At 38.9% G+C, this 15,539-nt stretch overlaps 1 protein-coding gene across 1 annotated transcript; it reads left to right on the top strand.

Annotated features, from left to right (window-relative positions):
* The first annotated feature begins 13,528 nt into the window (after window positions 1-13,528).
* O-fut1 (O-fucosyltransferase 1) lies at window positions 13,529-15,203 on the top strand. The gene is made up of 6 exons (XM_033349190.2): window positions 13,529-13,735; window positions 13,835-13,950; window positions 14,022-14,145; window positions 14,208-14,572; window positions 14,684-14,920; window positions 15,000-15,203. Exons 1-6 carry the CDS (start codon window positions 13,630-13,632, stop codon window positions 15,201-15,203), a joined length of 1,152 nt encoding a protein of 383 aa, XP_033205081.1. The 5' UTR covers window positions 13,529-13,629.
* Window positions 15,204-15,539: the final 336 nt, after the last annotated feature.

The following is a 15,539-nucleotide window of genomic DNA, read 5'->3' as shown; positions in this document are numbered from 1 at the left end:
TAGTCAAAATTCAAGTGTGTTGAACAAGTTTTCGAACTCGATTTTCTCAAATACGAAGTCTTCAATACAATTTTGGTATTCTTGATTTTTGTTTTATTTTGAGTTATAGAAATTTCGAACTATATATCAAATTCAAATTAAATTCATCAAGGAATTTATATTTATCATCTAACTAATTACACAAGTTTTTCAAAACTCAATCGACGTAGAACTTTATAAGGTACACATATGATCGTGGAACGTGGTGCATATTTGGAAATACGTGGCAAGCGTTTCATGCTCGAGGTGGTATTGGTAGTCTAGTCACGTAACTTAAGAAATCTCAACAGATAGAACTGATAAAAGCGAGCTCAGACTATGACCAAGAAACGTTGAGCGATGTAGATAGGAATACAATAAATACACCGTTCGTTCTTCAATTTAGTATACGTTCAACAGTTCAACCCTATCGCGAATAGAGAACCGTTGTCATCGAGTTTTCAGATGAGCATGAGAATCCTGACAACATTCGAATTTTTATCTCTGAACGCTTCGCCTCATATTATTGCATACACAGCAATCTTATTCTAGCTAACATCTCTACAATACCATTTCGAGCTGAAATATTTATCAAATCTATATTTTTTCGGTGGCAGCTTTTGCTTACACAGTTGAATTTTTAAATTTTTTGAAAATATATTAATATAAGTAAATGTTTCTTAGAATCAATGACTGACACTGTCCATGTCTGTGTTCGTTTATATTCTTCGAAGATATTTCAAAGCGATAACAAAGTATAACAAAGGGATGACGAAGGAGTGCGCATCATGGATAAGGTCCTTACATTTTGCGGTAAGATCATTCCTTTTCGAAACGACAAACGTTGTGAATCGATCGTCTTGGATATTAAAACTGAACGTTTCCGGTAAAATGTATTTGTATTTACGACTTTCACTTTATACTTTTTACTTACAAAATATAATAAACTTTTAAAACGTGTTTCTTACATGAACGATTACCACATTTGACATAATACATAAAAATGCTGCCTTCTTGCACTTTGAAATGTATTCCATATCAATACAAAAAAGAATTTACTTCTACGCGATGTGTTATATTAGAACGCTCAAATTTAATAAATATATTATACAATACACTTAGAGTAGTATAGAATATTAAGGGTCTTTCGAATAAAATTTAAGTTTCCATAAATATTATATATATGAAAAAATAAGTTCATATAGACTTTGTACTTTTGTACTTTTTATGTGGTTAGATAATATTGAACGGAGCAAGCTCAATGATGTTACCATAGTGTAGTTAAAGATACATATGTATAAGGTATATAATACGGTAAAGGTAAAATACATATGTATAAGGATGAACGTATTTTAATCTTAACGTTCGCTATAAACGTCTAATATAGACTTGACAACTGAAGTCGAAATATACAACTTCTGAAATTTCTATTAAACACTGGCCGTCATGAAAGAACTAAATATTGATTCGAAAGTATTTAGTTTTAGCATTAGTTGTCGTTTATTCAGTAATCAGCAGGTTGCAGATGTTTATGCCGAATATTTCGATGAACATAGAAAAAAGAAGCGAAGCCTAAGCAGAGATGTTTTTCACTCACTTTTTATTGTAGCAAATATTACACTTTGACTGTTTTGTATATTTTTGTGTATTATGAGCATTGTGTTTGCATCTATAAATTCCTCGTAAATGCATAAAAATTTTAGTAATCAATATATAATGCATATACATATACACAACGTATATCTGAAACCCAGAGCCAAGAAGTATTAAATCATACTTTTCAAACTTTACTGTAGAGCAAATCAAAGTCACAAAAACATTGAAACATAATATGGACCTAACATCATTTTCGCTTTTTATAATATTATATCAGAAAGTAAACGGCTCAGAACGAAAGAATTTTCACCGTCGAGAAGAATAGAAAGTTTGATATGGGAAATAATATTGAAAATAATGTCATTTTTTGAAAAATCTGGTCTTAATATACTGGGTCTGTGGTGCTGGGCCGTGGCATGTATATCGTCGCGTCTGATAATGCTTTCAATCATTAGAATCTAAAAACGCAGACTAGGATATGCGCTTTTCACAAATGCAGAGAGGAGAGAACAGGCAGGACAATCAAATGAGGATGTCAAACATATTTTCCGGGTTTATGATCGTGATTGATTTTCCAATATAACCAGAATATGTCGGTAAGACATTACTGGAAGCAAACGCAGATGAGATACAGCTGCGGCAACTGTCGGCGATTTATAACAGGGCAGATACAGATGGAGAACTTCTTGAAGCGTAAGATGTCGGAAAAATTCTTCCAGCTTTCGACAGGCTTTCCTTTCGAGTTCTATCACATATAAAGTAATAATAGGAAATCGAGCGAAAAAATGTCCGTTCAGTTTCTTACGTGTATCCTCGGTACCACTGCAACACCGGTAACATCAAAGTTTCACGGAAGATTCGGTCATATAACTAAGCCTTTTACGCGGTATGCACATAACTCCCGCGTAACGGATTTGTGTTTATTTTAATTACATTTCGATCGGTATTTTAGTTTCACTAATAGGATTTACATTGATCAAGATTTATGTTTAACTCGTTTTCAGTTATATTCGAAATTTAAAATTGAGACTGTTGCTAGCATTCGAGTTAGTAGACTCTACGATGTACATATCTCTATGACACATGACAAATGATCCTATCTTTGTTATTCGTTGTGGAGTTTTTAGTATTTTTTTTTCTTTTTATATCATATTTGATTATTTTTTACGTCATATATAAAACACGCAGAACTACTGATATTAATCGATAAATTGGACTTATGGATTACATTCCGTGAAAGTGTTGTTGAAGTTATTAAACGATAAAGCACAGCAATAAAGTTGTGGAAATGAACAATCACAAAATTACAATGATTATTCCAAAAATACAAGCGTATCATATTGTACTTTAAATTTACAACTAAGTGAATTAAATTGTAAAAGATGTTACTTGCTTCTATTTATTTATGTGCTTACCGATATCATAATACAAGTTACACCGCGATAGTAAAGTACACATCTCGGTAGAATGATTGTAAGATATTATAGAATAGATAGATAGATCCAAGATAGGATATAATATAGCAATATTTTATAATTAAGAAATTCGCCCAGCTAGCTAAGTTGTTAAAATTGTTCGAATGTTGCTGCTCACACTGAGAGAAATTCATTGTCAGCCTAAACACGTTATCGCTGAAAATAAGTGCATAATTTCTTTTCAATCTTTTCATTGCAGGAAGTGATATCATAGAATAGAAAATATATATACTGGGACTTATAGATCTTCAGAAAGATATTAAAAAATACGTGGTTTAAAAGTATAGTACAAAATATATCTCGTTCTAGATTCCAACTCACTAGATTACTAATAATTATTAACTCGATTGGAGTTGTATAAGACATTACTTGTGTAGAAAATTATTTTAAAACCTATCTAATTAATATATATCACATATCATGTATCATATTAATATTACAAATTGAAATACAGGATTCAACTAATACAATACAAACTAAAATCCTATGGTACCTATCGAGTATCTGTATTTTCAGTTAGAAACTAAAGAAACACCGTATATCTACTTGATATCCCAGGTTCATCAATAAAAAAGATCAATTATACTAAATACAATTTTCATAAACCAAAACAAGGTGTCAGTTTAATTATTAGGTTTCAAATCAAGGAGGTAATCCATCATTATTCGGAACTCAATATCCTTCCAAACACATAATTATTCGTTTACCTTATTCCACTTAAAAATCAAAACCATGCAACTATTATATACAATAATATTTCGTTCAACGCGTACTTTAGTTATTCAATTCGTACAAGTTAACCGGACCATCTTGTATATGGATATAGATATGCACATTTCATCCCAAAATATCGCTTAAATTACATTAAAAATACACCTACTAGGTTTAATTTAAACCAAGCCATATGGTAATTCCCAAAAGTTTTTCAAAGGATTTATGTACGCAAAACAATTTTATCGTGTTTTGTTCAGGAAAAATCTCTGATACAGGTACAAATCAATTCTGGTCGTAATTCGTCGTTATTCCATGTGAAGCGATCTTCTTTTCCAGTGCTATCGTCCTTGTTGAAATTCGATAAAGCGTAATTTGTAGCATTAACATGCACGCGTGTGGAACACGATTAAATCGTTCGCAATTGTAATCCATCAGCAAACGAATACTATCTACTCCCCCTATTCTATCTCTAAAAAATCTTGCAACAAATTGAAATTCATCGACCATCATTTATTGTATTGTATCATCCTTCTCCAATCTCCACCTTCAACCTTATCAAACTCATTTCTACTCTGATATGTATGTATGGTAGTACAAAGTAATTACTGTGAGAGTGGGACGAATCAAACGAACTACGAAATAAACGAAACAGTTTCTGTTTTTTCGACAAACCAGTAAGAAAGCTTCCAGATGGCATTCTTCCTGGTGATTAATAACAATTTTCTTCCATCTCTACTTTGCTAGATTTCTCAAATATTTTCTAGATATTTAAACAACGAAACGCAGTATGAGCATTACATACTTAAACATTATGCAACATTATTTAGAAGTTGAATAAAAATAAAAATTTCATTGATGCAATGAATTTTAACTTTCTTCTATCAAATTATTATTAGTAAAAATTAACATTTAATCTAAACGTTCGTTGACCTTTTAAGCCTAAAAGTGTAAATTACTTAAATTCTTAAGAAACTTCGCTGTTAATTAAAACTTCGTAATCCTATTTTAAGAAGCACAATACTTGCTATAGCATATAAAAATAAGTAAAAGTGTTTCTATCTCAGGTAACGAAATTCATTCTAATAGATATTTCGAATATCTTATCTTTATAATTATAGCAATGTCATTATTTTAATTACTATTTCTAGCAAAATACGATTTACAACATGGTAGCACAACATGACTGTATTCAAATTATTGTCGTACTTTGTTGTTTGTAATGTTGTACATATATATTATTATAATGAATAGTGTAAGCTATAGTGGTCTACGCCACTGATCAGGTATTTCCTAATTAAGTGGCTTAAAATTATTCTCTACCAGAGTATTATAAGAATAATATAGCAATATATATCAGGTATTCAGAATAGGCGCATACTAGTTCAGAGTAGACACATATAGAGCGTTACTCTTCTAGCCAATTGATCTTGATCTTGAAATTCAAAGACAAATCTTTTTTATTGCATCGTATTCTACTCATCATAGGATTAAAGATCTCAAAGAAATCATGGGCCGTAACTCGGGCGTTCTCTTAGAAACAAATGTTCCATTAATTTTCGGACTTATTTTATTTATAATGTACATACATGTCACAGTTAGATACAGAAAAGATAGTACCCATTACCGACCGCATCCTACATTATTCATCTAAGATATAATAAAACTCTGTAATGCTCATGGTGGTAAAACATATTTATTTAATCTTTATCCATAATATGGATATGGATAAACTATCCATTAAAATTATAAATGTTACATTAATATGAGTTATTATTAATCTAATCCACTTACAATCTATATGTTATTAACAATTCATACATTTATTACCAATTGTCAAATGTACATTTATTTACTAATGATAAAATTCCTTTCTATATTATTTGCAATTAATAAATTATATAATTTCACAAATTTGTTAAAAATATTCTTTTACATATACAAACGATGTTACAGATGAGGCGCTGACAATATAATGTGACAAAACCTATTCAATTCGGAATAACATGTCAAAGAATAACAATTAATATTCATTACTTCACTATAAAAAATGAATTAAATAATACTTACTTGTATTAAAATATATTCTAATATAAAATGCATTGATATATGATACCTGTAACATATAGAAGGTGATATAATGTTCAATTAATGAGACTGTAATATGCATTATGTCTATTAACATATATACATGTCAGGTTCACATTATGATTAGAGTTAGGGGCGTGTAACGAATCTTCATTTGGATTAGACATTGCTGTTATGCAATAGAGAAGATATTTACTAGTACAAATATGATTATTAGTACAAATGTGAATATCGCAAAATTGGCAAGTAACCGCGGTGATTAGACATTAATGACAATGGTCTTAGGTTCGATAACGAATCCGCGGTCAACAGGATGACAAATGTACTTTCTTCCAAAGTCTAAGTCACACTCGATTTACTTATCTACGGTACAAGTATTACTAAACTAGCTCTTTGTTAAAACGTAAAATATTCACAGAGAGTAAAGGCACTATGTAACTCGTTAATGAAACGTCACGAGAGAATGACTTTCCGTCACGATGATGCTGCAGAGGAAAACTATGATGGGATGTGTGTCTAGGGACAGGAGATCATCGGATTCGTCGAGAACAACCTTCGTTCGGAAAATGAGGGAAATTGACGGTGCTGTTAATTGGTCAATTTCCATGTTGGTGGTTAAAGAAGGATGCTAGCCGCCCTTGAAGCGTCGTTCGTGAGAAAAATAGATTTCCCCTATCTTCCCGTAGTTGGGACAAAGACTGTTTGTTTGTTTGAAGGACTTTAGTTAACTAAATCTTAAGATTTGTAACGGGTCCTCAGGCTAGCTGAATATGTACTGTGGAGATGCGTCGACATCTGGTAATCATCTTACCCGAAGAATAGGGTTTGTGTGTTGCGAGCCACGGGACAGAAACCGTTGGAATATTTACTGTCTAGTGCCGCTACAATTATTTCTTTTTAAGGAGAGCTATACCATTATTTCATACCTTTGTTAGGCAAAACGTTCATCTCTTGGCCGCGGCGACGTTCGGCGACTGGTTGTCACCCTGAGCCCAAGCTCATTATCACAAATTTTGAACAAATACAATCGGATCGAAAGACGACAATTGTTTAATTACGCCTATGATAGAATCTAGATTACGGTGTTAGGGAATTATCCTGAAGTTCCAAAGGGGAGACTTCGATGTCCTTTCATCTCCGACACGGCCATCCTGACAATCACACGTCCTCGTGTGTAACTAAAATATTGCGTTTTTCCAACATTAGACTCGACGTAACTCATATTATTTACCGTTCAACTAAATGTTCCAAATAAGTCAAGGGTCCATTTCAACAACGAAATTTCGTTCAGAGGTTTGACAACAGAAAAATAAAAGGGAACAAGAATTTGTAGCATTATAATTTGTATTCAAAGTGCTAGTTGCATTCTGGGATTTATCAGTCGGATCGTAATCTTGATTTTGATGAATCTTGATTTTGTAGATTGCACGACCGCACAGAGTTTTATTACATTGTCACTGGCAGTGCGTGCGAATGCACGACCGCTTCAGCTTCCTGACATTGGGTTAATGACCCTTAGGGGTCGGGGTACTCATATCGCTCGGGTCACTGTCCTCGCCACTACTACCAACGTCCAAATCCGCAGGAATGCGACTATCTGGCATTTTCCTCAACCTGCCGTAACTGTACTTGTAAGAGCGTTTGCCGTCTAACGTTTTTAGAATATATCTGTCTCCCTCCAAAATCTCTGCAATTACAAATGGACCCTTAAATTTCGGATCTAATTCTATTGCCTGCTGTCTTACATTAGAGATATCTACTTCTCTTCCTTCGATATTATCGGGTATCGTAAGGTCTTTGCTGTTCTACCAATTAATAGTTCCAATGGACTCGATTTAGTCACTTGGTTGGTAGTGTAATTTAAAGCCAGTTGTATTTTGCCAATCGCGTCTAGCCACGATCGCCCGGTCGTTTCTATGATTCTGAACATAATTTTCAACGTACCCATAATACGCTCTACCTGTCCGTTAGCCCTACTCGCACCGGTTGAATCGCACCTGCCGCATCCCGCCGTGTTTCCGGTTGGGAGGTCTCCCCGGAGGAGACCCTCTCGGACCACCTCTACATCTTAATGGAGGTGGCGGTTGGCGGCGCGACGAGGACTTCATGGCGGCGGCTGCTATAGAAGTCGCTTGGTTAGAAGAATCCAGGGCCGAAGAAGGCGCGGAAGCGGGGGCGACCCGGCTGAGGAGCGACATGTACGCGATCTGCGATTCGTGTATGCCACGGTCTGGCATACACGAATGCGAATCTGTATGCCGCGCCGCGCCGGCGCTCTGTAATGGTGGTCCGAGGAGATCGCTCATCTCCGCGAGGCATGCATCCACGCCCGGCGCCGGTACACCAGATCCCGCCGTAGGCGTCGGGTGAACGAAGCCACGGTGGCTCGTCTGTACGAGGCCTACCGCGAGGCGCAGAGCCCCTGCAACGAGCCATCAAGAAGGCAAAGAGGCGGGCCGGGGACGAGCTTCTGGCCAGCCTAGACTCTGATCCCTGGGGGCGCCCTTACAAGATGGTATTAAACAAACTCCGTCCATGGGCGCCTCCCTTAACGGAGAGCATGGACCCTCGGTTCCTGGAGGAGGTCGTCGGCACCTTGTTCCCGGGAGCAGCGAACGAGGGAGATGGCAGCCCTGCCGAAGAGGAGGAGCAGGAGCCTCAACCGCCGGAAAAAGAACCACGTGTCTCCGCGGGAAATGCGAGCCCGGAATCGAGGGTTACCGAGGAAGAACTGGCCGGGGCCATCGGGAGGATCGGAGCGCGGAAAGCTCCGGGTCCCGATGGAGTCCCGGCCCGCCTGTGGTAGGACGTCGCCGGGGTCTTGGCCCCGAGACTAACGCGTCTGTTCGACGGATGCCTGTCTCGAGGTGAATTCCCCGCTTCGTGGAAGGAGGAGGCGGATGGTCCTGCTGCCGAAGCCGGGGCGCTCCCCGGACTCGCCTTCCGCCTTCCGGCCGGTGTGCCTTTTGGACGAGGCAGGCAAGCTGCTGGAGAGAGTGGTGGCTGCCCGCCTGGAGTCGCATCTGTCCCGGAGTGTGCCCGGACCGCACAACGGCCATCTCGGTTTCCGGAGAGGGCGGTCTACGACCGACGCTGTCGCCCGTGTCCGCTCCCTTGTCGAGGAGACCGAACGGCGTGGTTAGGTGACGCTGGCCGTGTCGCTGGACGTGGTCAACGCCTTCAACAGCATCCCCTGGGACAGGATATGCCGGGCCCTCGAATTTCATCGGGTGCCCGCGTACCTGCGGGGTGTGATCCGGGCGTTCCTCCGGGACCGGAGTATCACGAGGTCTCGCAGGGTTCGGTGTTGAGTCCGTTGCTGTGGAATATCGCGTACAACGCAGTGCTTCGGACGCCGATGCCTCCGAACTCGGCACTGGCGTGCTACGGCGACGACACGTTGGTGCTGGTCTGGGGCACGGTATGGGGCAGAACCGTCCGCCTGGCGGAGCTGGCGGTGGCCTGCGTGGTCGCCGAGATCAAGGGATTGGGACTGAGGGTGTCCCCTGAAAAGTCCGAGGCAATGTGGTTTTGCCGCAAGGCCGATCACTGGACGCCTCCAGCGGGTTATCGCCTGACGTTGGAGGGGGCTGAGATCGGGGTCGGAACCAGCATGAAGTATCTGAGCCTGATCCTCGACAGCCACTGGACCTTCGGCGCTTACTTCGAGAGCCTGGCACCGTCTGTTGAGGAGACGGCGAACGCCTTAGGACGTTTGCTGCCTTGACTGGGCGGGCCTGACGTCGGCTCTACGGAGCTCCGATCTGGGCGGAGGACCTGATGACCAACCGTCGCAGTCTCCTAGCGATCAGGCGGCTGCACAGGACGGTGGCAATCAGGGTAGTGACGGGCTTCCGCACCATTTCGGCGGCAGCAGCGGCGGTGCTCGCCGGGTTTCCCCCGTTCGAATTGCAGGCCCTGAGGTGTCGCGAGATCTATTTCCACACTCGGGATATGTCGGGCGGGGCGGGCCCGGCAGGCGCCGACGTCAGGGTTCGGGCTCGGCGGGCTTTGCTCGACAGATAGCGTGCCAACCTCGACACGAGAGCGGGTGCGCCGGGGATAAGGGTCCTCGGGGCCGTCCTTCCAAACTGGGACGTTTGGTTGGAGGGCGGCGGGCCTCCCCTGACCTACAGGGTGACGCAGGTGCTCACCGGACACGGCTGCTTCGATGAGTATCTGCACCGAATCGGGAAGGAGGCGACCGCGCGTTGCCACCACTGCGATGCGAGCGTGGATTCAGCGCAGCACACACTGGAATACTGCCCGGCGTGGGCGCGGCAGCGCTACGACCTCATCGCGGAAATCGGATGGGACCTCTCGCCGCCGACGATCCTCGAGGCATTGTTGGAAAGCGAGAGTAGGAGGAGGGCAGTGACCTTCTGTGAGCAAGTTATGCTTCGAAAAGAGGCCGCGAAGAGGATGAGGGTGCGGTACTTTCACCCTGAGAGGATTGACCGGCGATTGCGCGGTAGAGACCATGGACGCGCTTCGGTGAGGCACGCTAGGTCCGCCGCGCCCCCCGGTGGGGTGCAAACTTAGGCGCTGGCAGCTCAGCGCCCCGGGGCCGCAAAGCAGCCCGATAGGGGAACCGGACGTATGAAGCGCGGGGGGGCGGCGGTGTATCGCTCACACCGGTTCCCGGGTCCCTCTCGATCGCAGCCGGGACGGTCATCGTGGAGGTTTTAGTCGGTTGGAGTCCGGCACTACCAGGCCGCTTTTCCCCAGAAGCGACCTGGTGTCCGTGCGGATTTCCTCCACGTTAATAAAAAAAAAAAAAGCAACACTATCTCGACAACGCAACTCGCACTCTCTGACTTTTCGATTCACACCATCTGACTTCTCCACTGACACTAACTGTTCTAGTGTCACGTAAAATTAAGACTTCTGTTTTAAGGACAAGAAGTTTGAGTCGTAACTCAACTTTAGGTTTCTTTTCTATAGAACTTTATTGAATAACACAAGTTTATAACCACTGTTTACGGGACTGATCTGAGAGATGTTGATTGGTGAGAGTTTGTAATTCCAGTGTTGAGGTGTTCTTGTATTATTACGGAGGAAAGCTCGTGTGTCCCTTTGAACTAACAACGCGGATTCATTGTTCACACTTTCCGTTAGGAAAAGTGAGGGTAACGATCCGCGATGCGAATTGGTTATAGCTCGCGTTAATAAATGAAGATAGGAGGAGGAAGCCTCCTACCTACGTGGCTCGTAGGTGACATTGTTTATGGGAAAAACCAGCATTTCCGTTAGCCAAATATTCGGTTTTCCCATTAGGTAACTACCTGTTTTCTCCGTAATTTGTAGGACTGTTCAAGGACCATCCATAAACCGATAAAACTTACAAGAATAAATTAAAAGTTTAAGTTTACGATGGGTCCTTAAGGTCATTGAGGGTACGCGGTAAGGGCCCGCACACATCTGGCCTCTAATGTTACAGTGGCCTGGTCTCTGATGTGAATTGACGTTACACTAGCATCCCTTTGTCTTTTCTTAGACCCACCACGCACGTGTTCCGCAACCACTCATCACGTAGGCCTTTTCTACGAAACCATTCAATTGAAGGACCGACGACACATTGATGGGCCTGACGGCGCCTCGCTTCTCGCGACATTGTTTATAATTTACTCGATATCTCTTAGACCTTTTGTCCACGATACTACACCAAATTTTGCAATAAACAATATATTGGCAAAATCTTAGATAAATGGTATCATAAATGCTGACACCATAAAATTCCAAAAATCAGCATTATGTATAATATAAGTACAGCGTGTTCGTGCGTCAGCACAAACTAATAATAAGACTGAGAATCCGATTAAGATGCAGACTTCGCAAATCATAATTAACTGTTGTGTTTACAAACCAGCGATAATTCAGTATTGTTGTTTGGACCAGAATCTATATAATTCTGGAACCTACATTATAATCTAATAATCCGTAACAAAGTATAAAATGTTAATCTTTCATAATAAATTGTTCTATAAAAAAGCGAAAAGGTGTATCACTAGAAAATCCCCCCGTGACAGCTTATTTTTTTTTAAAAAACTCTCTCCACCCTTGCGGATATGACATCTCACGTGTAAGTACACATGATGGTTTCATTACATCAGCGTTTCGTTTTCACCACCGCCGTCATTAGGAAGAATTGGAAAAGAAAAAGCACCGATCTATGAGGTGAAAAACATCAGAAATCACCAGTATCTGGAAGGAGGACTACAGGGGAATCTAAATTCTGAAAGAGAACTGAAAGGGATTTTGCAAGTCGCGGAAGAAACGGGAACTGCCAGGATTCTCGCAATTCCTAAAGTCGCGAAAATTATCAGAGCAATCTCCTAAATAAAAGTACTCATTTCAGTAGAACTTAATATTTTTATTTGAATATTTCCCGCACTCCGGCAAACAGAGGAGATCACAGGCAACAACTCACTTTCCTGTTTCCCGAAAAATCACTGTAAATCCATAACAACCTTATTTGTCGTACCAGATCGTACAACTGTAATAGCTTGTCCACTGTCCAGATCACGTTCATATATAAACAAGTCTCTACAGTTGCTAGGGAGAACTGTCCGAAAATTGAGTCGTGTCTAATCTTAACCCTTAGAGTGCTGAATACTCGAGGCCTATGCGGTTCGTACGGACGGCGCGCGGCCAGCGCTGACGATCGCTGTAGACGGAGTACTTTTTCGCTATACTGAACTCTGTTGATTGATTATTCAAAGCGCAAATCGTAATAAGTTATAGTAATTCTTTTGCACGAGATTAAATGATTCAAGAGTGTTATTTTTTAGAATTAATTATTTATTATAAACATTGAAATGTACAATAAACTAGAATTTGGGTAATAAACTAGAAGACAATAAACTAGAAAACTAAATTTAGTAAATATAACACAAGTTAATAATTCAGTTGTGTGTGAAAAATTTCAAAACAATTATCGATACATAATCCGACATCGCATTTTCTGCATTCGTATCGCGTGTCGCTCCTTTCTTATTTTTCACACAAACAACACATTTTCTTCTTGATAATTGTGTTGTGCCGGCACGATTAGGGCATTTTGATGTAAAATGCCTATCAATTAAACGAAATGGTAAATCCTCAGACTTTCTCTTTCCTCCCCCTACTATGCTTCTACGTTGGGAATATTTTTGTAAAATGTCTCTTATCAACGCTAAATGAAATTCACTAAATTTTTGTTTCGAAACAGTAGATTTTTGATATAAAATATTTATCTCACACAAACGTAATAGTATTACTTCTGCGTAGGTGTACGGAAAAATTGACAAACGCATATATGCGTCCTTAGTCCATGCTAGACACTTACAGAAAACGCATATATGCGCCCTTAGTCCACACCGATAGCTTTCGCCAGACGCATATATGCATTCATATCACTCTAAGGATTAAAAAATAAAAACATGGAAAGTCAACGAAGTCCGCGTTCTTACGAGACAGACAAGAGATATCTGAGACATTCATAACACGTCATGTATGCGAGAAGGGAAACTTTCTTGTCTTCCCCTATGAAATGGTTCTCCCTAGGCTTCTGTATGAGTGTCAAGACCTGTTTACATGACCATGGCCTAGACTCGCTTGCTTTGACAGCGTTTCTACATATGCAATAATCCATGCACGTATCCATAGTAATGGTGGAAATGTATAAAAACCGGAGTAATTTATATTAAATAGTGCGTCCTTAATTATTTGTGATTAAATAAAATAAGTAAAGAAACTCGAAATGTTCAGTATTATTTTCATTCTACTATTAACCACATTTTATAACACATATTGTGAAGACTTTGATATTGATACAAATGGATATATTGTTTATTGTCCTTGTATGGGTATGTCCATGTATAACTAAGATTTTTATATGTAATTATATAAATATATCCTAGAATAAATTAATCTATTAAAATCATCGAGTTGATTAATTTTTTTAGGGCGATTTGGAAATCAAGCGGATCACTTTTTAGGTGCTTTAGGATTTGCAAAAGCACTAAATCGTACTTTAGTTTTACCACCATGGGTTGAATATAGAACTGGAGAAACAAGATCTGTTTGTAAACAATAACATTTAATATCTTATAAAATATAAATATTTTTATAAACAAATTTATCATTTTTTAGATACAAGTTCCATTTGATATATATTTTAATGTTTCAAAAGTTCAAAGCTTCCATAAAGCACTATTAATGGAGAATTTTATGCGAGACATAGCACCAAAAATATGGCAATCTAAGGAAAGAGTATGTAAGTTTAAATGTTTAAGTTCAAAGACAAAGTGTTCCTTTGAAACATGTTGTCCTTTTCAGCTTTCTGTTATTCAGCACGTGGAAAAGGAGATTCATGCAATGCCAAAGATGGAAATCCATTCGGTTCATTTTGGGATACATATAATATAGATTTTGTAAAATCAGAATTTTATGGTCCTTTACATTATGATGTTCATCATACAGACATGGCAGTACAATGGAAAAGACAATATCCTGCATTACATTGGCCAGTATTAGCATTCACAGGTGCACCTGCTAGTTTTCCTGTACAATTGGAAAATAAAAAATTACACAAGTATGTTGAATGGAATACAGACATGCTTAATAAAGCCGTAGCATTTATAAAACAAAAATTACCAAGAGGAGCATTTGTAGGAATTCATCTACGTAACGGAATTGATTGGGTGTGTATCTATCTTCCAGATATTCAAATTATTCATTTCACTATAATAAAACTTTAAGAAACTAATAAAAAGAATTAGATTTGTAAATAAAACACACTTTATGTTTAACAGGTTCGTGCTTGTGAATTTATATCCAGCACACCAAATCTCTTTGCTGCTCCACAATGCCTTGGGTATCGTAACGAACGTGGAAAAGCAACTTCTGCTATGTGTCTACCATCATTTGATTTAATAGTACGTCATCTAAAACGGGTTATTCGCAATGGTAATGACATCAAATCAGTATTTGTGGCATCAGATAATAACTATATGATTGAAGAACTTACTAAAGCCTTAGCACGGATGGAAGTAAGAAATATAACAATATATATACAATACATATCCATTTATATATATACAATATAAATACATTTAATATCTACTATAGGTTCCAGTTTTTAAACAAGATTCACCTGCATCGCCTCATTTAGATTTAGCTATTCTTGGAAGAGCAAATTATTTTATAGGAAACTGTATATCTTCATTCTCAGCTTTTGTCGCAAGAGAAAGGGAAATTAAAGGGTATCCCACATTTTTTTGGGGTTTCCCTTCAGAGAGGTCTTCATCTTCTATTACACATGAAGAATTGTAGCAACATAATTCTTAACTAGGTCTGTTTGTTTCTCTTAATTTTTCCTTCATCCTATAATTAATAAAAGCTGAACCCATTTAAATTATTATAATTAAATTATCCTAAAACTCCGCATGATATACATAATTGTATATACAATGAAAAAGGATCTTTTATGTATACTGTCTTTTATTATATTTTACAAAAAATGGTCATATAAGATAAAAGTTCTTTTAAATATATAAATATTGCTTTTAATTAAAGTTAAGCTATAACATGATTCATGAAAGTTTCAATAATTATCTATCAATACAACATTGATTGGGAACTTTTTAGTTCTTTCATATTGTTATGCAA

This window comes from Bombus vancouverensis, chromosome 3 (assembly GCF_051014615.1).
Source record: "Bombus vancouverensis nearcticus chromosome 3, iyBomVanc1_principal, whole genome shotgun sequence".
NCBI lineage: Eukaryota > Metazoa > Arthropoda > Insecta > Hymenoptera > Apidae > Bombus > Bombus vancouverensis.
Note: the sequence above shows the minus strand (reverse complement) of the source record. Positions and strands in the feature narration are given on the sequence as shown.

Coding starts and splice junctions, on each gene's coding strand:
- O-fut1 (XM_033349190.2), top strand. CDS start 13,630: ATGTTCAGTATTATTTTCATTCTACTATTAACCACATTTTATAACACA. Junction 13,736..13,834: donor TGTTTATTGTCCTTGTATGG/GTATGTCCATGT, acceptor TAATTTTTTTAG/GGCGATTTGGAAATCAAGCG. Junction 13,951..14,021: donor GAACTGGAGAAACAAGATCT/GTTTGTAAACAA, acceptor ATCATTTTTTAG/ATACAAGTTCCATTTGATAT.